Source organism: Larus michahellis, chromosome Z (assembly GCF_964199755.1).
Source record: "Larus michahellis chromosome Z, bLarMic1.1, whole genome shotgun sequence".
Taxonomy (NCBI): Eukaryota; Metazoa; Chordata; class Aves; order Charadriiformes; family Laridae; genus Larus; species Larus michahellis.
Genome location: NC_133930.1, coordinates 63,277,052 through 63,302,535, shown reverse-complemented (window position 1 = coordinate 63,302,535; position 25,484 = coordinate 63,277,052). Strand labels below are relative to the sequence as shown.

The 25,484-nt window shown below is 34.7% G+C and overlaps 1 protein-coding gene across 1 annotated transcript in view; it reads right to left on the bottom strand.

Annotated features, from left to right (window-relative positions):
• MAN2A1 (mannosidase alpha class 2A member 1) overlaps nucleotides 1–25,484 on the bottom strand; it is a 117,876-nt gene that overhangs the window by 51,704 nt on the left and 40,688 nt on the right. The window contains exons 8-12 of the mRNA XM_074569797.1: nucleotides 24,250–24,427; nucleotides 20,249–20,451; nucleotides 14,585–14,770; nucleotides 12,540–12,654; nucleotides 9,539–9,606 (exon numbers count right to left, since the gene is read on the bottom strand). Coding sequence (XP_074425898.1) covers nucleotides 9,539–9,606; nucleotides 12,540–12,654; nucleotides 14,585–14,770; nucleotides 20,249–20,451; nucleotides 24,250–24,427 — 750 coding nt within the window. The remainder of the gene's footprint in view (nucleotides 1–9,538; nucleotides 9,607–12,539; nucleotides 12,655–14,584; nucleotides 14,771–20,248; nucleotides 20,452–24,249; nucleotides 24,428–25,484) is intronic.

The following is a 25,484-nucleotide window of genomic DNA, read 5'->3' as shown; positions in this document are numbered from 1 at the left end:
TTAAATAATCCAAAAGCAAAATTGTCTCTGACACCATACAAGTAACTCTTTCAATTTGATCTTTTGTAATGCCTTGTCTTTTTCTGCTTCACTAATGTCTACTAGGTTAGTCCCCACATTATTTTTCCATGTGGTGTTTAATACTTCCACTTGCCTGCTTCATGTCATTCTTTGACTATGAAACATTGGCTCCGTTTTATTAAGATATTTTTAAATTTTAATCCTATATGGAGTGTTTGTTCCCAGTATGATTTCAAATTTTATAATCTATTTACATTCTACTCAATCAGCATGACTGATACAAATAGAAAACAATTTGTGATTTTATGATCAGAACTGAAGAATTTCTTCTTTGTTTTTGGCCTCACTTTGCACAAAAAACTCCACCCTGTTCAGATGGATACTCAAGGATATAAGTTGAATAATATGTGATATCCAAAATTTAGCAATGGCCATTTGAGTCATTGCTAGGCAACCGGCAATTCTGTCTATTAACTGAGTGAAGGTAGCACTGGCAAAAATATATTTACAACAAACGGACTAGAAATTAAAGTGTGGAATTAAAACATGACGCTATGTCTTATTTTTTACTTTCTAGTTTTAAAGAAAGGGGATCAGATGTACTTCAATATTCCTGTTTGGGTTAGTGTTTTTTTTTTTTTAAATTTAATCTGCATATTATGAGAATAAACTTTCAGAAAAAGCTGTAACAAGTTAAGCTCAAAGCACCAAACAAAACTACAGTGAAGGTGTCCTTTAAATTGCATCAACACACCTAATTGTATTACAACATTTAGTTTCAATAATTGCTACACCTTTAATGTACACCTCCTCTAAGATATAGTAGATGCTGAAACTTATGTTAAGAGTTCATAACTATACAATCCTAGACATTTAATTGAATAGAGAAGTCTTGTGTAAGGAAAACCTTATGCTTACAGAGCTGCAGTCTCAGATACACTGCCAAATGTAAACATGAAGTTTGGGGCAGTGGGAATATGGGTGGCTTAATAAAAATTCAAGTTAAGCAAGCAGTTCTCCTCTATGTAGTCAGAGAAAAGCAAGTTCTTCCCAAAAGGAGATTCCGATACCTTCCCAAGGGCCTTTTCATTGAGTGGATAAAGTGTAAGGAGATTTTTCAGCTTACTTAACTGGGTAAGATAAATAATGCTAATATGGTCCTCTGCATCACATCCAGCTAAGCTTCTTGTAAATTTAAAAATCCTAATTTGTGACTACCAATACTGTAACAGATGTAACAAACAAACAAAAAAAAAATCAATTTACATTTAAGCGCCAATTCTTATAATCCAATTACACTGTTTATTATAGAGTAGAATATTAATTTTAAATATATATAATCAAATATTATCATATGTGAACAAATATTAAGATTTTTGCCTCCTCCTAAATAAAACATCTTTTCTAGTTTATGAAAAAAATCCTACAGAAGAATTAGTAGAAATCAAATCTCAACTTGAAACTACAAGCACACAATATAAATTTGTGTTGCTTTCATAAGGTATAAAAACCAAGGTGGAAACAGTATCTATTATCCACAGATCATCTTTTCATTATAAAATCAAACTGGTGACATCAAGAGATTAAAGAAAGAGATAGTATCAATAAATCAGTAAATTCACAAGAACTCAGTAGCTTTTCAACCAACACAAAATAGAATTATGCTATGTTTATAACAGCATTTGAAGAAGTAGTTAAATGCACAGTATAGAAACAAAGGTATAACGTTAAAATTACACATTCCTTCTAAAAGAAGTAGTGGCTGGCTGACAGTTCTGATTAACATACAAATAATTAAAAGCAATGATAGTGTGCTTAAAAAAAAAGTTCCATTATCTTAGCTTGACATTTCAGAATTCTGAATCACTCCAGGAACGCCCTTCCTAATGACAAACCCAAAGTCGAACTTTAGATTCGTTGATAAAGGTAAAAGAACTCGCTCACACACGTTCCTATCAATTCTCTTTTCATAGCTCTACAGATATATCTTTATAATAGCCATTACTCATGCAAAAGGCAGAGAATTAGGCAGACAATCGGCACATATTCCAGCCCTCTACTCTCACAGGAAACAGGACCTTTGTGTGGCTTTCTCAAGAACAAACCATGGAACACCCTCAAGAAAACAGCGTTCACGATAAACACAGACAACAGCACAGCAAGAACTATAAATTTTGAGAACACAAAAAACCAACATCAACCTAAGACAAGACTTTTAAAATGTTATGTACCTACTACATATGCCAGATACACATACTTCCTATGATTTGGATGGATTGTAGTGGCACACATATCCTAATCTGGAGCACATAACTACTCTCCAATTAAGGATAAAAGGATTAAGTCCAAAGGCACTATTTTAAATTTTTCTTTTACCACAAAGTTGTGAGGTGTTCTGAAGTCCAAGATGGGCTTGAAGCCCCCTGACTTTTTCAGGATCAGGAAGTACCTTCACTAAAATCCTTTCCTTGTTCCTCTTGTAGTGCAGGCTTTATAAATCTGCATTTAGAAGGGAAAAAAAATCTGGTTCAGAAGAGCAGAAAGACTTTTAAGTATGCCATATCGCTTCAGTCTGTGCCTTGAGAGCCTTGGACTAACTACAGTATTGCCTCAAAGCAACTCCAGTAAAAAGGCTGAAGGGGCCAGTGCCTGGAAAAAAAAAAAGAAATAATACACAAATATACTAATATACTGAAAACGTGTATCTTCTACTTCCAAAACTGCTTCAACAAATACATGCATACAATGCAGTATATTTCAGTTATATTCAGTTCTTTACTAGCATATTCCTTCATAATGATCACTTTTTGGTTTTTGAAAAACAAACACAGTTTTTTTTCCTCCCCCCAAAGTATGTTTAGTTAATCTATTCTTTCTATATTTCATATGACACTTCCATTACAAACAGCATTTTCAGAGAAACCCAGAATTTACTTGTAACACCTAATTGTGGGATTTTTCATTTAGTGTTTAAGTTTATATAGCAAATGAAGCACTCTGATTGCATTGGTACTGCAAACCCCAACAAAAACTGTGCATTGAACCGAAAATCCTAAATTTGTGTAGTTTTGAGAAACTGCAAAGATTCTACAAATGCTACAAATTGTATCAACTTATTTACTGGTTTAATTTTGCAACTGTAATTTCAGAGACAATCAGTAAACAAAAATACTTAGAACAGACCATCATTGGTTTACCAACAATAAGACAGACCAAAAACTGAAAATGCTTGATTTATAAGAATTTTTATGCACTGAAAAAGTAATTATTAAAAGTTCAAAATTTAAGAAATTTTAGAACAACTTGAATTCAGAAGCATGACAGTCAAAACTGAAGTTTGAAAAATAAAGATTAATTACACAGAAAGCTTTGGAGTGCAATTAATTGCAAATCAAAGCTGCTTTTGTCTTCTTAATAATGAAAATTTATAATAACTAAAAAAATGAACCACTGTTCGGTTTTAAAGAGCTACACCTTACATCAAAACAGACATTCATCCCTTAACTTATTTGTTGTTTTGTTTTCAGAGTTCACACATAAACTTTTAATGAAGTCAACTGCCAGTGCAGTTCTGAGATAAGCCTGCATGTGGTGTAATTAACACAAGTAGTAGAAAACACACAATAAAAATGGAAATCTCTGAAAAACTGCTGTGACCTTACAGAAAAGAGTGGGAATTAATAGACCAAGGTGCTGTGAACTCTTCCACACCCCTCGCTTCCTCTCCTATTAGACATTGTCAATGCATAATTTGCTGGGTTTGGTCATAAAGATAGCTGCACAGCTAACGTACACCCATACAACAGAATGAATGTATCCTGGTTTTTGTTTTGTTCATTTTGTCACCACTATTGCCAGAATGACTTTTACTGAAATATTTATTTCAGGTTCACAGTAACTGATGTTTCAGGATTCAGATGCCTGAGTTACCCTGTGTCAGCCAAGCATTTGATTGCCTTTGCAACTGCTCCTCCATCATGAAAATCAAAGTGAGAGACTGCTTTTTAAATACCCATTCAATTTAGTCAAAATGACCTTGAGTTTACTACAAACAGAACATGTTCATGGCAGTTATAGGTCACGGGAAATCTAGTAAATTGATCAGGCAGCTGAACACTGAGATTAACACTTTAAAGTAATTTTTAAAAAATCATTAGGCTGATTTTCAGCTTAAGCTGCCAGGGTATTGGAAACTGAAAGTGCGACTCTTCACATATAATTTCAAAGAGTTTTCTCATTTTTTTAACTTCTTGCACTACTGTGCTGAGAATATAAGTGCTTAATTAAGTGTTGTTTCTTAAGAGAAGAAAAGAGTCTTAAGGCTTGATTGCACGACCATTCAACCTGTCCACCTCCCTTAGAGTTATAATACAGAGGTTTCACTTTAACAAAAACATAACAAGGCTGTGCATATTGCTATCACTATTTCATCCAATAAAAAGCTAAAACTGTCGGCTTGGTTTTGGTTTTTGTGGGTTTTTTCCTCCCTGGGAAACAAGTGTGCTTATTAACAATATATGGACCCCCACAAATATTTTTGGCTTTATTTTAAATGTTACTGTATTCTTTCTTGTTTTCTTTAAACATTTTTCCCCCTCATTGACAACTGAATATACCCTTGTTTCAACTGTGGGTTTTTTTAACTGTTTCAGTATTTAACTAGACATACATATGCCTCAGAACTTGTGCAAGCATAAAAGGTAATTAAAATGTATATTATTAAAATGTCAAATGCTGTCAGAGCAACCTCTGCTTGTACAACTGTTAGGCTGGACAACTGCTTAGACTGATTGTCCCAACATGGAAAACACAGGTGAAAAAAAAAATTAAAAAACCCCACCACCAAGGTAAAGTTGCCAAATGAGAATATTAAAACATTACCCCAATCCAGTCACCTTCTAAACTCAGAAAGATACAGTTTCTTTGGTGTGAAGCTTTAATCAATTTCTTCACATCATCAGGACAGCTTTCCCTTTTGGCATATCACACCAACAGAGTTTCCTTCTCAGGCAAGTTATCCTTGCTGTCATCTCCAACAAAATACACTAACACAGACACTGCTCTGCCAAGAATTTTTGACCTTTGTACATTATTCTTTATCACGCATTAAACTTAATAACTTAACTTCAATTTTCTACATTATAGTGCTGTGTTGAGAAAGCAGTAGGTTCACGTGCCAAGCAAATTTTTGAAAAGGTAAACAACTTGCAAAATCTTAATGGTAAATCATCATTTTCTTTCTCAAAAAAGACCACAAATCTTGGACCTAACAGGATGAGCACATCTTATGTCAAAAGTTTGTTAATTACAATCTTATGCCAAAACTTGCTCACAGATACTGAAGTACGGATAATAGCCCAGAATACTGTGAATCCTCAAATTTGGAAAAATGAAACTTTCTTTTATAAGGTGGATGTCACTAAACTGCTTGGTCCTTTGACAGATCTTTGAAGAACCATTGATTACAGTGTATCCTACCCAGAATTAATCCCCTAGGCAACCTGAATATTTAAACCAGTGGAAAATGTCTGCTAAGCTATTGAAGTAGCTTGATAAGAAGGATATAATGCCATTCCTCCACGATGAGCTAACAAAAGTAACTCGTGGGCAAATTACAAGTATTGTTGGTTTAGCACTAGAAATAATCCCAAATAAATAATTTTTTAAAATCTTTCAATATCATAGTATCTTCAGTTCAGATGGGATGCCTTATACCATGCTTGCAGAGTGCAATGGAGTTCAGGACTGAAACTCCACAGCCAGGTACATGAAGGTTCAGAAATGGATAAAAAAAAGGGGGGGGAAAGGGAGGAGAGGAGAGTGTGTCTCATTCACTCCTAGGTTCATCATGTTGTGCGAAACAATACTACTACAAAATCCAAGCTGGTACAGACTGCCAATTCAGTTATTTGGTCATGTATCACATTCCCCTTCAATGCTGTCTCGGGAAACACTGTAGATGGAAATAGCTATGAAATCTTACCAATCACTTTATCAACACACCCTTCATCAACAGCTGACAGCTTAAACTGGATGGCGTGAGGTTCAAACCCACATCCCCCTCCAAGTCCAGTGAGTGTGAGTCTTTTGCCATTGGGAAGTATGACCTCTGACAGACTATTCCCAAGAAACAATGATTATATCAAAGGACAGGGCTCTCGCAGAAGTATGATGCAGCATCCACTTTATCAGCACACTCACGGGCTTTGTTTCCAAGACTCACTGTAATAACTGTTAATTTCAGAACAAGGTAAAAGTAGTTCCATATCTAGTTGGATATTAACTTGTGAAAAGCTTTGTTTTTCAGCTGGAAGTAACCATTTTTTAAAAAAACATGCAACTCCATTTATCAGTTAAAAGGGGGTTATAATAATTAAATACACCATAACTTCAGTACTTAAAAGCCTAATCAAAGACCACTTAGTTCGTCTAAGGAGGCAGAGTCACAATAAGATTTAAAATACTCTACATACCTGTTTCATTGAAATTAACACATTACTTTTCTTATGAAACTACGGATTCATAAAAAGATGGCAACACAGCACTACAAAGAACCAATGCAGGGTGTGGTGAGGGGGTGGGGGAACCACGTCAAATATATTAGAAGTGGTACCTACTTAGAAGCGGTTTGAAAGATACTTCGCCACTACACAACCATCTGGAGCTGCTTTGTACTACAACAATGACTACCGAAAAGATAGGTTCTTTTCCTCTTTTTTTTTTTTCCATGTAATCAAATTGTACTAGCTCTCCTGTATAGTCTGTCCAATCAGTTTGCACTACTGACTACAACTTTCACAAGCAGTGAAGAGAACACAACTAAAAAAAAAAAAAAAAAAAAAATCGAAAAGGAAGGCTGTTTGAGAGAGGCAAAAGCATACTATGAAATTGTTTCCTGTTGAAAAGCAGGTTAGATTTGAAATTCAGTATCAACTCAGTAAAATAAGAAAAAAAATAGGAAAATGACTGAATAATTAATCAGATAAAAATATCCATTATCTTATGAGCTTCCCATCAGCAGTGCTTCTCTAAATTTATAGCTGATATGAACCAAACTTTTTTAAGAATAATCAATTTACAATACAGTTATTTTTAAAAATCTTGACATGGAAATGCAAAACTACAAAAACCTAAACAGTCAATTAAAGGAAAATAACACTTTGCCAGTTACATTGACTTAATTTCTATCCCACATAATGGTATATTAGAACACATCAACAGAAAGAAATCCAGAGATTTCATGCTCCAGACATAAATAATAAAGACTATTATGACTAGAGGATAACCAAGCAATAAAGTTTTGAAGATAATCAGTATTTTCAATCTGCTGATGCCTCAAAATTTGAAATGAAAAAATCAGCTTCTGTCTTAGAAGCTTCAAACTCTGGAGTTTAAGCACAGTAATCCTTAATGATAAATTTATCAAGTTAAGTTTAAGATTCTACTGAAATGAACTTTTCATATCTTTACTGGTTACCTAGAAAACTCAGATGCACAGTCATAATATTCACATACTAGATTTAAGCAAAAGTTACTGTCTCAGCTTACATATTACTTTTCACAATAATAATAATGTTAGTGGAGATTCAGACTACACCCAGAGATAAAGCTAAAAGCCTAGAAAGACTATGCTCATTTTTATAAGAGAAAATAATTGAACATACAGATACTCAAATGAAAATTTTAACAACAAAGTAAACATGATGTAGTGTGCACTTCAGCATTGCTTTGAAAGCGTTTCCAAACAGGAAGTCATTACAAAAATACGTTTTCAGGCAGCAATATCAATATTCTCTTGTAATCCTTCTCCTCCCCTTCTCCCTCACATTTTTCTCCTGTTTAGTCTATCTCCCATAATTCTTATTACACAGTCTTTGGAACACGAACTGCATCTTATATGACTGTATGGTACCTTCACAATACCAGACAAGTTAAAATTAGCAATTATCTACCAATGTCATCTTCTTAGTAAGTTAAGAAAAGTTTGGAGAACAGCAGCAAAAGGCTGCTAGGATAATATTAATTTTATAATAAAAAATCTTGACATATATATCTATTTAATGAACTACTAAGAGGGGGAAAAAAAAAGCAAATGCCTGAAATGCATAAACACCAAAAAGGGAAAAACTTACTTAGCATACTATGCAGAGAGATAAGTGGAACGGCAGATGTAAACAAAAGGCATATCAGGGGATGGAAGGGGCATGGGGAAAATTTCAACAGTAACCTAGGCAAGGAAAGCAAAAGCATTAAAGCTATCCTCAAACGGAAAGAATGTCTATATTATAACTTGCCTCCAGCCAAGTGTTTATGTACAATATATACAGTCCTCTCCTAGTGAGGATATCTGAGGGGACATTTTGAGAAAGTTGAAAGATTTTAGTTAAATAAATAGCTAGGCACCTGAGTTTTTGACCATTTTGGACAAGTTTAAGATAACCTATTAGCATCTATCTAGTACTCCAATACAAGAATAAAACTCCTATCTTAGCAAAAATGTGTGTCTACAGGACTGCTCCGGAAACAAACTTATATTAAAACTACATATACACACACATTATATACATTTAACTTCAGAGCACAAAAGACAGCTTCCCCAAAAAGCTCACAAGGACCAAACTTCACTCATTTTTTCAAAGAATCTGATTAGAATTTTTTAACAGCAGTTAGTCTGCTGAATAGCCTGACACCTTCATGAATTAGGCATGTAAGTTTTATTAGCTTGCCACTTGCTAGAACTAGAGAAATTAAATACTAACAACAGCAAAAATAGCATTCACTACTTTTTAAATGGATCTTAAATCTTCTCTTCTGTAAGCAAAAACCTTGGTACTACTTGATTTACACTCATAACAGCTCTCATATCCATACAGTTTATTCACTTGGTGTGGATTAGTCAGCATCGAACAGATGTTTAAGTTTTTTCAGGTTGGATACAGAATGTTCACAGGGAGACCAGAATGACACAGTTTCAACTAATACTCCAATGACAGTTTCAACTGAATACTCTGGAACTACACATAAAGAAGTAAGCCCTCTTAATACAATGGAAAGTTGGAGTTAAGACAAAACAGAGTCCTAGTTTATCTTCTACTTGAATTTTAAAGACAATCCAGCACTTATGTATTGTGATTTTTAGGCCTCATAAAAACTAAGGTTTTGCACACAGTGTTAGTTGAGCAAGCTGTAATTACATTTAATTAGAATTTTCTACTGCTAAGGATTACAATGCTCTAAAAGCACTTAGTAAACAGACTCTTTACTTGCTGCAGCTGAATTAGTGATATGTGAGAAACTTCTATGGTTTTAAAGTGCTGTGTCCTCTTTATACTAGACATACCAGTATTAACATAATATGCCAGACTACCTTTTTAATTCATTTATTTTTTTTTTAATTTTACCTTTATTTTGACTGAAAGTTAAAAAGGAATGAATTGGCATAAAAACCTAGTAGGCAGTGAAAACACACACATTGCTAAAAGAATCTCAGAAACTAAGTAATATATAAATTATTTACCTTGGTTGTGATGTCAGCTTTATAACTGTCTTACGTGGCAAAGAATCTTGGGAAGATTGAACATCATCCTACAAGAGAACATCTTTGAATTTGTTTGGAATACACTTAAACATATAATATATGAGCTTTGTCTATTATGTGAACTTTATGAAGTAAAAAACCATGATGGCTGTACCATAAACAGAAACCTGTTTTAGCATGTTACACAGGACGATGAACCACAAAACTGTATAAACTAAGTACTTCAGACTGACAAAAGAAAAGGGCTCACTTTGACCAATTCATTGAGAAACCTTTGCTTTCACTAAACGTCTCTTACCAGACCATTACCAAATTGTTACCCCCATGTTTTCATTTTTTGCATAAAAGACATCATAATCACCAACTTCCTTGAAGTTTTGCATATACTTGTCATATTTTTATTAACTTTCTCTTGCTATAATCTACTCTCTGAAACCTTCTGCTCCTGTGTATTTATCACAAGAATTTAGAGTTTAGTTTTCTGACAGACCTCATTGTTACCTTATATTGTATGTAAAGAAAATTTTCAAAAACATATTTTGGGATGTGCTTTTATGATTTTTATGTGATATAAACCACTTGAAGAATTGTTTCACAATATTGGTTAATTCTTATTTTTCACTAGTTTCTCTCTTTTCCTAAACACAATACAACTGAGGGCTCAATTCCAGTGAGAAAAGGTAGTGACAAGCCATTGCTGTCACTATTGTGTTACTCTTTAATTAAAAGAACAGCCAACCTGTTGATGTACTGTTACATTCCTATTGGCTCATATAATGGTGACAACAATAGACCTTGCAACTGAAGTACAAAGCTCCTAGTTCCTCAGGGCACTCCAAAACATCCTCAAAATCATGGTTTTCAAATCCAACTATTGTCACTTAGACGAAATTTTTCTTTCTACACTCAAAGAAATAAGACTAATATACAGGAACGGTGCAATGGTTGGATAGCTTTACTTTTATACATTGGATCTCATCCTGTTGGTTGGATCATTCAGGGATCTCTAGGTTTCTTCCATTTTTCAGTGTGTTGTGTTCCAAGAGATCTGGGTTTTGTTTGTTTACTAGTGTAGAGTCTGTAAAACTTACACATGATGTACAAAGTATTCAGTTATCGTCTGAGAAAACCATGATGCTTTTGTGTGTAACTAATAATTAAGAATAGCAGAAACACAGTGCAAGCGGTGTCATTCTGTAATCTTTCCATCCTTCTCTTTTCCAGCTTCCTTTTTTCTAGCTTCAAGAAGCAATTTTACCCTGGTTGCACCTACTACCTACTGGAATGCTGCTAGTTTCTTGCTCTGTTCCTTTGACCATGTGTTTTTTTCCTTCTTCACCCCCGCAAAGACAAATGAAGCCTGTTAGATCAAAAACAGCTATTGTCTTTCTCAAGTCTCTCAGCATTCACTCTGCATGCCCATCTCTGAGCAATGATTGATGTCAGCTTCCATCGGCCACAAAAATACCATGATAGTATTTCAGAACAAGTGCCTCTGAACTTTCTACTTGCTCAAGGTTTGCAAAAGGTTTTTCGTAAATATCCTTAAGTTCTCCCATTAGCATTCCCCACATTAAAAACATTTTGTTGTGGTAAACAAAGTACTGTGGGAATATTAGGTTTATGATATGCTGTAGTTACTGTATAAGATACAGATAAATCATAATCTACTTCTTTAATCATCTTTTCTTTCTGTGTTATATAGATATAATAAATTCATTGAAATAAGAGCTTTCTTTTTCATTTCTGCTTTCACAGTAGTAATAATGGTGGGTTTGACTTAGTGTGCTCCTAGGCAATATACAGTTTAAACAGCAATTAGTACTTCTACAACCCATTAGTATTAACCCAGACTCATAAAGAACAGGAACAATGAAAGTTTATCAAAATATAACATCACAACATCCTCCAATATAATTCAGAGCAGAAATGAAAACTTCCTCCCATGAACAACTTCCAAAGATTCTTAGTTTATGAAGGTGCACATTCTCTTTGTTACCCTTTCCAACCGGGAGAAAAAGGACATATTTTTGTCACACAACCACAGGCACATATATGCATCATGCACATATATATTAGTATCAAAGTCATAAAATGCATAAAGAACTGTTTTAATAATTCATTATTTTTTTAAATATATGTGACTGAAGATTCAAAACATGATACACCTGGCACATCTAAGCCAGCACGATACATGTCATGTTAGTTACATTAGAAATGTGAGGTAATCATATAATAAAAATTGTATTAATCCTGCTATGTTTATCCACAAAGAAATGAAAGCATCTTGTTTCCCCTGTAGTCCAGGTTTATGGACTTAGGTAGACTTACGAAGACTACCTAGCTATGACAGCAGAAAGTTTTCATTCAGAAAGTGAAGAAACTAAACGGAACAATATTAGCAAGCGTGTTTCTTCAAGGTGCTCTTCACTGAAAAATGGGTCACAAAATGATATGTGTGGATCTGTTGCTGACTTTACCATCAGTAGATCCTGTTTCAAATAATTTCAGCTAAGGAAAAAAGCACAAGGTCATGTCTAGACCTGGTCTTGCAAATTTAGCTTAGGTTTATTTCAGGATGGAAATTTTCAACTTCCTACATTTGTTAAGTAATAAGGTGAAGTCAAATTAGAGGACTGCATACCATTCTGTATTCATTTATCATACACATGTCACTGAAGTCAACAACAAATTCATGCCCATAAGAAAATTAGAACACCTGGCTTTACTATGTGATTCACGAAGTGGAACAAAATAAGCCTATTTAATTTAGGTATGTGGTGGTTTTTCAGCATTAACTACTGAAGTTTTCAGTTTTTACTTTCCAGTATCTTCAATTAATAGGAACAATGATAAGCAGCAGGTTTTGAGCAAGTATTAGCAGCAAATTTCATTCTGACTTTTAGCAGACCACTTAAACTGTATTGAAACTGCATGGTTCACATTTTATTTTTGGAGAAAATCAAGAAAGATAGCTCACCATTTTCAGGAATGGAGTTGATGTGTCATAATTATAAGCACCTTTATCCTTTAGGATAAGAATATGAGCGGAGTCAATTATCACTTTCTTCAAGTTCATTATTGAATGGAAAAGCCTGTTAAAAAATTTAAAGTCTTAGTTAGTTTTCAGTTGTTTTTATTCGATGTGATAATCGAAATTTAAAAACATTAAAGAACTCAAAACTATGAGTTATAAAAAAATAAATGTAATTTTTAATATCAATATAGCATGAAATTAACAACAGCTAGTTGAAATAAGTGACTAGACTGCAAAATGCAGACATATTCTGAATTTCATTATATTCCTACCTTGCATACTGAAAATGAGGTACATCTCCACCCCACTGTCATGCTACAAAATGTATACCCTCAAAATAACAAGTACTTTTTCAAAATACTAATCTTAGGAAAGTTTATGCTTTCTATGTTTGATTTCCAGTATCTATAGTGGGGACAACGTGAAATGCTGGTCACAAAGTCAAGTCAGTCTGCCTTTAAGCAGTATTAGAAAAACAATCAGAAGCACAAAAATTTAAATTATCGTTATTTCCATTGCTTCAACTGACACAAGGTTTCCAAATTCTTATATACAGAGTGCTGTGTAATTTTATTTGCAAAGTGAAAAAAGCCTTTATTTTACTCTCTCATAACCAAATGCATTGCACATGTTCACACCTTGATTATACCTGTGCTTTAATAGATAAGAAATTAACAAATTTATGGAACTTAAAAATACTTGTCATGAATGCAGTAGTTTAAACCAAAAAAGAGTATTTGAGAGGCATTTAAAAAAATAACTTATTTAATGGACATGCTCTGCCATCAACCATCTACCGCAATTAATCAAATGTACTAGTGTTTAACATCCCAGTATGTAACAATTTTCTGAACAAATGCATAATTAAAGCATGTATCTGCATACACAGACATACACATATAAAATTCCACAAAGTTGCTAGTAGACTAATTGGTCAATACTGAGAAAATAACTACCCACCAGATATAACAGTGTCCTGGTTTCAGCTGGGATAGAGGTAGTTGTCTTTCTAGTGGCTGCTGTATTTTCAATTTGGTATGAAAGGAATGTCAATAATGCATATTGGTTAAGTTCTTGCTAGGTGATGTTTATATAAATCAACAACTTTTTTCAGCTTCCCATAGAAGCTGAGAAGGCGTGCACACAGAACAATGGAATGGCCAATGGAATATTCCACAACATAGGCATCATGCTCAATATATAAATGAGGGTTGGCCAGGAGGAAGGAATCCACAGATCACTGCTCGGGATGAGCTGGGAAACCAGTTCACCAGGTGGTGAGAGTGACTTGCGTTGTATTACTTTATCTTATATATTCTTTTACTGCTATTATTATTATTGTTATTTTCATTTTTCTGTTACTGTTCTATTAAACTGCCTTTATTTCAACCCACGAGGTTTTTTTCCCTTTACTTTCCACTCCTTTTCTCCCTCTGGGGGAGGAAGGGGCAGAACCGTGAAAGCAGCTGCATGGTACTAGCTGCTGTCTGGGGTTAAACCACGGCAAACATCAATACAGAACAACAGACAAATTAAGTAAAGTTTGGCAATATGAAAAAGATTTCCCACATTGAAGAAAGGCAGGTTACAGAGGGTGTGGGACTTTCCAAGGAATATATGCCTAAATTAGCATGTCTCTTGATCATTGCTTAGCACAGGCAGATACAAAGTGTTCTCCTATACAATAGCTACTGCAGAAAATAATAGCCCTGTTAATAAAGAACTCTCAGCATGATGTCTACCTAGCTTCTTTTGAAACCTCAGAAAGTTTGTTTGGACATCAAATTCTTACTTCAGAGGATTAAAAAATATTTCATAAATGAAGAGCATGGGTAATCGAATCCACTTCTTATCTACAGCACCACTACACTTTGAGTACTGAGTATGTTGCTAGCACTAGCAAATCTGCATGTCTGAAATAAATACCTGTGTTTTAAAAAAGGTAAAGGGAAAATAAGATTTAAGTTTATATAGTCATAATAAATTACCTAGTGCCATAATCCACAACTACCCAATCTTTAGACGTTCCTGTAATAGCATCATGATGCTGAAAGAGTCCAAGGTTCCTCCTAGCTTCTGTCAGCAATTTATAGTTATCCACTGAAGGAAATAGACCCATTTTCTCAGATTTGCTGGACTGTACCAAAGCCAAGGAGTAGAGGATTTCAGCTGCTCTGGAATTGCAGAGAAGAATCAAATATTTATATAGGTTTAAAAAACAAAAAAACCCACACATTTTATATGAAGAAGATACCAATGTTTTTACATCTTTCCTCATGCCTAGTTCCACGGGTTCTTTAAACCTTAATCTTGTACTTTTTGGCCTGTTTCTAGCTTCAAACAGTTAAAAATCACTGCTGCATTTGATCGTCACTAGTTTTGCATCTTGTAAACTTCCTGCAAGTTTTCAGTGATGGAAAACAGAGGTTGAGAACAAAAATAAGACAGTACAAAGTACCATAGCATTTTCACAAATGTGTGAGGTATACAGAGCTGAACTCAAATGATACAGCAATGATAGCCTGCATTACAGGAGGCATACAATTCCCATTTCAAAAAGCAACTTATTAAACCAATAAAATTATCTTAAAATAAATACATTAATCTGTACACTCTATATAATATCTACTCTGCCATTTGTACTCTAACCAAAAATAACTTCTAAAGACGTAGGCAGCTGCTCACTAAACATTCACCTGAATGGTGAGAACATTGGATTCAAAGACCCTTAGACTGAACCAGATGCAGAGCCCTTCTCTCCTTCTTATACAAAAGCCTAGCACTAAAATATTGCCATCAGGTTCTCACTTGATTTATGAGAATCTAAATTTATTTTACCAAAAAAAACCCCCAAACAACAAAACTAAAACAAAACAAACTATAATTGCCAGTCATTATGAGTATCTGACTAACAAGATGCCTGTAGAAATTCTGGGAAATAATTTGTTAACTTTTTTTGTTATCTCCTTATCCTAAAATGTTACAGTTCTGTTTTTCTAAGTCTGATAAGTGTCAGATTCTTTTTCAAACTTTATTTGATCTTAATCAAGGTTTCTCATGTGTTTAAAGAAATCAAGAAGATACAGGTTAATGTTATAAAAAACAAAAAAAAGCAAAATAGCATGTTCTTGAAACAAACGTAAAACTAACTTCTAAGCATATAAAGAAAAAAAAAAAGATTTAAAAAGGGAAAATGTGTTAACTCTTATACTTACCCAAACTGTCAGTGAGTGCATGTGTTCAAATTTAAACTAGGTACAACAACAAATTTTAAAATAATTCTCAACTTGGGTTTTCAGACTGTGGAGTGCTATTAACTGTTAGCATGAAAAATAAATGTATTCATAAATGGATTCAGCTTGATCTCTTTCTCTTTGTGCATCACATAGTTGACAATTATGTAAAAACTGCAAGTAGCATGCGTCAAACTAAACTGAAGTGTACGCTGTACATATAACAGATCAATTCACTTTCATATTGTCAATATTTGAGGAATAGGGTGAGATTTTGCTCTTACAGGTAACATAACTGCTCAGAAGCTACGCACAAAATCAAGGAGCTAAAAGTTGTAATTCCTTTTTTTATTACTAGTGCACTTAAGCTTAATGGCTGTGATTTTAATGTTCCGTAGTATAAATTCATACATCTATGCATTCCTCCTACTTTGTTCTATTACAGCTTAACTTTAAATGAAAACAATTACATTGTAGTTAAAATGGCATCCGATTCACATTCATCTAGTGGATAAGCCTTGTCTGAAAGTGTTTTACTGTTTTTTGTAAAATTTGACTTAGCCACTAAACACTGACCCAACTGTCAAGTAGAGAACACAAAAAATTCTAGTCCTCAAAATACAGGTTTGATTTCCCTCCCCACAATCCACCTCAATTTTTTTTTGTTAAATAGGGAAGTCCATTATATGTAAACAAGGTAACAACCTTAAAGCAAAAGAAATAACATTAAAATGAAGTTGTATAGTAAATATATTCTGAGTTCATACTGCTTCCAGAACTTCACTTTAAATCCATTTTGTCTATAAGGAGCACTCAGAACTCTTTTGACTTTCAGAAAAACAACTGATTTTGTTTTACAGATCCCTTCAATACATCAGTCTTTTAGATGCAGAATTTTCCTTTCAAGTCTCAATATTATTCTAAATAATAGAATTGTTCAATGGTCTCAAAGATGAAAGACACTCAGAAGTGAAACCACAAGAAACACTGTATTAGAGAACACTTCATCTTATAAGTAAACATTTACCTCTCCGTAATACCTTTCTACAAAAGCTGTATAAAGCCTTGGTTTTCTCACCTCTATTTCAAACTACTGCAGATCACCTGAAGTAGTTACCCCAGATTATCTACTTTGGTGTAATTTGTAACTGTATCTCTACCTAATGGGACACTGCAAATAAACCAAAATTTCCTTCACTGATTGCTCAAAGTCTACACTAGGTTACATTTAGGTATACTTTATAGGCAATTTACATAAATAATAAATGATTTCTACAAGAGTTTCTGAACTCTCAAGATGTGGTCTTATCTATCCGTCTGTACAGCTAGAAATATCACTGCAGCTCTTCTTCTGCTTTGGAATTACTGCAACGATCTCTTTTGCAGACTAATCATAATTTTCCTCCGATTACATCTGTAAAGAATGAAATCACAGAATGCATTCCTAACTTACCCCCAACTACACTATTGTTCTTTGCATCTTCCAATTACTACATTAAAAAAACTTCTGGTCACTGATTTCATCACCCTTCAAACTACTTTGATCCATCCATCCATCTCTCACTTAGGATTAAAAAAATCAGTTATGTCTCAAATTAGCAGTGATGTCTATCTCCATTACAAAATCCTTAAACTTTCATGTACTTTAATGCACAAACCAAAAAGTTTTTTAAAAACAGGAAAAACCCATCCAACCAACTGTTTTTCTGGCTTAAATGGCCAGCCATCATAGCAGGTCCTGAGGCTGAACAGTTTCCTGGCTATTAAGTAGCAGCGAAGTACTTCTTAATCCTGATACTGCTGGAACTTAAAAGCATTCATCCTTGGTAAAGAATACACGCACACATATTTATCTCCTGTTCATGGTTCATTCCCCTACATGTATACACATACATATGAACACTAGATAGATAGAAAGAACTTAGCTCAAAAAGAACTATGGAAAATTTAATCACAAGGGTGGGATGAGGGTGTTATTGATTAAATATGATCATAACATATTTCTTCTGACTCTAAAGAAAATAAAAAAATAAAAGACAAACCCCCTAATTCTGCTAATATGCCAGCCTTGAAGATCCTCCAGGTCTCTGAAAGCACAACTGCCAAAAAACCTGATACTAAACTGACAAGAACACTTCTATACATTTTGTTCTTGCACGGTATTCAAAGAGGATAATGAAGGATGAAAAACTTCCCAGGTACATTTTTAGAAATGTGATTTGTTTTAATTCATAAGACTGAAGGTTTAGTTTTCTTCCAGAGATTCTTTACATGTAAGACTAGCAGCTTTTTCATGAGTTAAAGGTAATTGAAATCCTTATGTGAAGGAACCTTTTAAGAGTGTAAAGTTCTAAATACTACAAAGAAACTTGAAAGCAATTAATACTAAGTTTTATGCAATGTAAGTAATTAAAAACAGAAAAATGTACAGTACAATAAAGTAAACATACTTAAAAATTTTGAGAGAATAGGCTATGATAAAGCTAAAAGAAAATTAAATCTTGGTGCATTTTAATAAACAGAAAGGAATTTAGGCAAAAGTATGAAAAACAATTCAATAGGGAATTCAATTTACAAGGACACCATCTTTCTATACATTCTATATTTCCCAACAGCAGTATTAAACAAGGTTGTTTTCACTGAAAAGCAAAGATTCTTACGATAAGCAAGCTAATAAGAACAGAGCTAATTAGTATTTATAATGTCAATACAGCAAACAAAAAATAAAATGCTTCTAAGAAAATCATATTCCTAGTGATGCTTGATAATCTATTTGTAAACTATTTCTGAATAGCTGTCAAAATTCCTAATTACTGTTAGCCTTATAAATGCCCCCTTTCTAATCTTCTAACATTCTTGGTTTTGTACATAAGTTAAGCATAACACTTTTAACATTCCAAAGTTCTGATTAAAACACTGAATAAGTCACTGCTCTAATAACTTCTTACTATATTATTTTTACATTCTTCTGCCAAAGGGATCCTTGCCTTGCTTTTTGTCATTCCTCTAAGCATTGGTCTTATTTTTCTTCTTCTTCCTGACAGTCTTTGGCTTCTTTCATCCCTGCTTTCCCATTTGTGAGCACCAAGGAGAAAAGTTTCAATGTGATGCCTTCAAAGTTACATTACCTTGTCTCTTTCCTAACACCGTTCTGTTCTCAGGCCCTTGATCTCACTTCTCCTTACACATTTCTGAGTCTATTGCTTTCATTTGTTCTTCATTTAGGTTCTTGATTTCCCCAGGTCTCATACTCTGTATTCATAGAGTGCAGAGAGAAGGCTAGAAAAAGCCACTTTTATTACGAGAAAAACATACTACGGATCACAGAGTAGCTACGTCCCAAGTTTGCGAAACCTCCATTGGACCAGAGTAAAGACTTGATTCCTTGTCAGAACGAAAACAAATTCTTCTAGATACGGAGGTTTCTCTTCCAAAAGGTACTTATATCTGCCTCCAAACTGCTGCTTTCCATGCTCCCAAAACACTACTTTCCACACCTCTTTTGCTTTCTCCACTACTGCAGCAGCCATTACAACACAAAAAAAACATAACTGTAAGAAATCCTTAAGGAAGGATTTCTCAGCTTTACAGAAGTTCTTCTCTAGCATAAAAAGGTCTGAACAGCATATAGAAGCACGAATATAGGTATATTTTAAAGGGTCCTTCCAAAAGACAAAAAGCGTCCTTTGACTAAGGATCCTTGGAAGAGTAATCTTTTGGAAACCTAGTCTCCAAGTTTTGGCAATAGATGAAACGTCCAGGGTTTACATCACATGCATTTGCCCCAGAGTTCTTTCTGGAGCTTTAAAATACAGTGTGTCTTATCTACAGCTGCTACATGGGAGAACCACTTAAATACTCCATTATAAAAATTCAAAAATTCAGCAGTAACTTTTTCTGTAAAGGTGCAAACACTTTTCAGCAGAGCAGTACCTTACAAACTGAGATCACTTGGCACACAATATTCCTGACTACTTCTCACCTGTATCTAACAACCCTTGGAAAATTGACACCTTTGTATTTCTCTCTAAGAGTTCACAGTATAGCTATAATGACCAATTGATCTGACAGCTACTCAAATCTGATCCAAAAATAAAAAGCATATTACTTGCTATTTTTCACAGAATCAAGCCTTGCTGATCACTTGAACAGTATTTTCCAAGAACTTCATTTGTTAGGATGGAAAAAATATCATTGCATTTCTCTCAATTTACTAAAAAAACAGATAGACCAACTAATCCTTATAACAAGAACTACATTTGAGGGCCATTTAGGCTATCCTTATTGTAAGTAGACTTAAACTGTGCATTTTGAAATCACTTTTCCATCTGCCCAACAGATTTGGAGTACTTATACGTACACTCATCTCTTCTGTGTGCCAAGACATATGTTATGAATTTACTGTATGGCAGTATTTACCGTAAGTAGGATTCCAGAACTCTATCCAGTCGTTTATAGAAGGGTCGCGATGTAAAATATCCACTCCAGTAATGATGATCTCTGTCTGCATAGGTGAAGAAGTCTCCACTTAAAACAGGGAAAAATGAATTGCTGCTCTTTTCACCCAAATTGCTTTCTTTGCGCAGAGCTTCAAAGTAATCTGATAAGGTTCCAAACTGGGCCTGAATGAAAATTAAAATTACTATAACATAGTTCCTTTTTCTTTATTTAGACATATGAAGAGAATTAATATGCTTGGTTTCATATACGTTTCAGAAACATGCCAGTCTTTCAGCAGAATTGTAGCACAAATCCTATCCTAAAGAGCTTTAGTTTCCCTGCACACTTTTCAGACAAGCTGAATAACTCTTCCAAAAGCATTTCAACTTTATTTCAACTCAGTACAAGGAAGACATGGACCTGTTGCACCAGGTCCAGAGGAGAGCCACAAAAAAGATCAGAGAGATGGTACACCTCTCCTATGAGGACAAGCTGAGAGAGTTAGGGTTGTTCAGCCTGAAGACGACGCAGCTCTGGGGAGACCTTATTGCGGCCTTTCAGTACTTCAAGCGGGCCTAGAGGAAAGATTGGGACAAACTTTTTAGCAGAGCCTATTGCAATAGGACAAGGGATAATGGCTTTAAACTGAAAGAGGGCAGGTTCAGATTAGATATAAGGAAGAAATTTTTTATGATGAGGGTGGTAAAACACTGGAACAGGTTGCCCAGAGAGGTGGTAGATGCCCCATCCCTGGGAATATTGAAGGTCAGCCTGGACGGGGGTCTGAGCAACCTGATCTAGATGTCCCTGCTTCTTGCAGGGGAATTGGACTAGGTGACCTTTAAAGGTCCTTTCCAACTCAGATTATTCTATGATTCATGAAATATGAAAGACGCAATATTATGTAAGTAGACGTCTGGACCAAACAAGGAACTTAATGTAATATGACAAGAACATAATTGTCTTAATCCCATGTTTTCAAAACTAACTCTGTTGTGCTCCAGATCTCCGACATTTGCCTAATCCAAAATGACTGATCAAAAAATTAGCATTTGCTTTCAGAAGCTCGGGGTTTTTTTTGAAAACTATAAACAAAGAAATTGCATTTAGAGATGTAACACAGGGGAGTACCAAAAATTCATTACCTTCTGGTCATTTTTAAAAATGCTCAGTCAAATAAGGCAGTAACAGCCCTTCACAGGGTATGTCAAAAGATGGGGTACAAAAAAGGGAAGAAAATAAAAGAGGGACAGGGACCAATGTCAATGCTGCCAGCTTTGAGAGATGTTGTTAAAGAAGGCAGAGATGGCAAACTAGATTTTGAATGAGAGTGGAAAAACAATTAATGGAAGTGCAAACAGCACAGAAGATCACATTACCACAAGTATCCTCATAATAAATTATAGTGATAAATCTTCAAGTTTAAATTAAGTCACTTTTGGGTGGGGTTTTTTTTTTGGGCAGGGAGGTGTATTTTTATTTTATTTTATTCTGAATTTTTAATTTTAATAACAAGCATATGAAGTAGCATGCTACAATTTACAACACCAGAAAACAAGTTTCTAGTAAAAATTCTTTTTAAAGTGACTTGGAATATAAGGACTGTTACTGTGACAACGAAGATACACTATTTCAATGTTAAAAAAAACCCAACAAAATCCCAACAGTATTCACTCTTCAAAATCATTCAGAAGATCCAAGTATTTGTTAGGTCGATACAATTTGATAACTTGCTACTTTGAATGGAAGTAAAGCAGAAAAAGAGACACGCTGCCACAGAAATCCCATTATTAGTGATCCTTGCCTTATCAGGCACTTCTAGGACACCTGGCATTTCCACTCACTATCATAAACAACTTCAAGACGGAATTCAGAAAAAGTAAAAATAAAAATCAATGGAACAAAAGAAATCAGGTATAGGTGGCCTCCCTTCTGCATGCTGGGCTACACCAGAGGAACAAAACCTCACCAGAGGAACCGACAAAGTTGAAGAAAACTCACTCTCATGTCAGGTGAGTGGAAACAGTGAAATAATCTGGTAGACTCTTCTACTGGCACATAAATCTCAGCTTAATTTATGCATAACAGATGTAAAGGACATCTCCAAAAGGGAGATTAAACTCTCTGAGAGCAAAATAGATATCTTTTCAAGTAATCTACCACATCCTTTTAGGACCACAGAAGAGTGGCTGGCATGAGAATCTCAAAGCTAACAGACATATCCACTAGATAAACATCTCTAAATTTGTCTGAAAGGGTAAATCTCTCATAAAATCATAAAGGCAGAGTAGGCAGTCCCTTGTGTAAATAGAATATCCTAGGCATCTCAGAACCTAAGAAATGTGAACTCTTCCTTTACATAATCTAGGTTCATAGGAAGCTGAGTGTGACCCCTTACTTGCCTGTGGAGTTACAGTCCAGTGAGGAAACTAGTACAGTGTGAAAGTTCTCCACCCAAGCTTATATTTCCAAGGATAAATGACATCAGTTTATAAAAAGAATGAACGAACAAACAAAACCAAACATTAAACAACCACGAAAACCTAATCCCAAAATACAGAGAGAGAAGGAAAAAAAAACCTCAACTAAATAAATTAAATGAAAAGAGATGCGCTCGAGTGCCAACAGTGCACCGGCTAAGCAAAGTACCCTACGTATGAAGTGGCTGAATCAGAGTATTGCATATCTTTTTGTCTGGGTATTAAGAACCAGAAAAAGGGTTGGATAGTCTATGAGGGCCACAAGGCATGTTGTGATTACTACAGCATTAATCTTGGCAGGCAAGCCAGGGCTAATGAAGTAAACTTCTGGAGTGGCTGAGCAGAACCTTTTAGATAAGGATCTTTCAGATAACTCAGGACAGGATTGGTCCTTGAAGAATGACGTCAGAGCTAAAGCCTGCAAGTTTTTGCCCCAGAGAAGAGATCATTCAGCGCAGGTTAGCAGGAATGGAGACTACAGAAGCCATGCTGCTGTTAGTATGCAAAAAGTAACTACCTGCACACTATATCCAGTTTTGAGGGGAGTAAAACTGGTGAGAGCAGCAAGCTTTAGGTTTAAAACATAGACTTGAGATTTAAAAGATTTTAAAAATACTCTTCAGCCCCATCTCCCTCTACTGAGACATAACAGGCATTCCCACACATCATGTCACCCACAATAGCTCTCTCTCATGTGATACTCAAGAAAAAATAAGGTTGTGGTCCCCTATTTTCTTATTCCCATGCTGAAAGATGATGAAAAGGTGTCTCAGTACAGAAAACATCTATAGTACAAGAAGTCTCTAAAGTACTCAGCTTACACATTAGAATGTATGAATGTGTATTATAACACTCAAACATAATTAATGAATTAAAGTGAAACATAATTAATTATTTAAAGTGATATCTCATCCCATAATTGTGGTAGTATATTCACATATATTTTGTAGCCAGGTCACTCTCCTTGATTTTATTGTATTCAAGAACATGTGCTAGCAATGGCACCTCTTTGGAATATTTTTTTGGTTTGGGAGATAAAACCAAGGGGACACAAGCAAAGGAACAAAATTTGATTGAAATTCTAAAAAGAGAAAATACAATAGTTTTAAATAACAAAGCCTGCAAGCCTCAAATAACTATGTCTGATGCCTGTGGAAACATGAGTACTAAGAAAACAATCAAACCTAATAGCTCCTCTCTAAAATAATCTAGCTTGGATACTATTTACAGTTTTCAAGCGGATATTACTAACAGAAAAGTTTTTGTTTTGGAGGGAGAGAAGGCGGTAAAGGTAAAAAAAAAGTTATCTGCCAAGACAAACCAATGTGCTGTTAAATAAGATAAGAAGCTCCACAGTTTAAAAAAAAACAACAAACACACACACAAACCAAAAAAACCCAAACACCAGCAAAAAAACAACCACAACTTATTTCCATGAAGAATCTTAAAATACTAAGAAATATTGTTTCCTCCAGAAATCACAAAAAGTGTTGTATTTACCTTAACATGCCACTCAGGATGAGAATTCATATAATCAAACAGCTTCTGATAATTCTGGTACTGTTGATCCCATTCTGAGCTCTCAGCATAGCGGAAATCATCCCCTAGTGGAGCCAACAGAACTTTAGTACGGAAAAGCTTTGACTTCTTCCTGTATTGATCTAAAATCATCCAAGCCCTTGAGGCAGGGGGGAAAAAAAGAAGACAATTTAGAAAACAGAAGAATAAAGGTCAGATTTTGACAAAACAATTCTTAGATATCAAGTTGTGCATTAGGGTGACCCTACACAAGAGATATAAAACTCTGCTATCTCATTTTGTAACAAAAAGCTGGATGCAATTCCCCCCACTGAGACACCACATTCAACCTACTATTGTTGCAAACGCTATGCTAATTAAATCCTTCAATAAGCTTATCAAGTTCCATCTCAAACAGTAGGTCAGTCTGCATCAATTTGTTCCTGTGCCAAAACTAACCTTCAGTTTAAATTATGTTTACCTGCTTTATATTTAGATAACAATCCTAATCCTCTCCAACCCTTATTTACAACAATAAGCAAGCCCTTCTCATCCCCTCTGGTAATTCCCTTGGATACTTTGCTTCATATCTTCATGTCCTTGACAGAAAAGCTGCCCATAAATTAATCTTTGAGGAACTCCAGCCTTGCCAAAAAAAAAAAGAATATTCTGGAGGAAGTTCACTAATAACAATCATTGTTCTCCCTCTCAGAGACAGCCCTCTTAAGCTTTAAGCACATTCTAAAAAATTAAACACTCTGCTTTTCTGCTTTTGGCCTTAAAAAACAAAACAAAACACAAAAATACCCCAAAAACCCCATACAAACAAAACCCACACATGTACACACAGAAAAAAAGGCAGTAAAATTATCCTTTGGCACTTACTAACTCTCTGACAGGTAAAATATCGGTTCTGTCATTAAGCAGCAATGTATTAGAAGTTACAAGTCTGATGTCTTGGTTACTGAAAAGTTCCATTTCCCCCTCCCTCCCCCTCCCAACCACAATCACTATCAACATTTTCAGATGCTGATCCTCTATAATCAAAGTTATGAAAATATTTTTAGTAGGAAGTATAAACCGTAGTAACATATTTAAGAAAACAGGAGTATAAATTACATTTTAAAGAGAAAATAGCAGCAAAATCCAGATTCCAGTGAGCTTTTTGTTTCTACAAGTCTGTTGAATAGATGGTCTAGCAAAATCTACTTTCAACT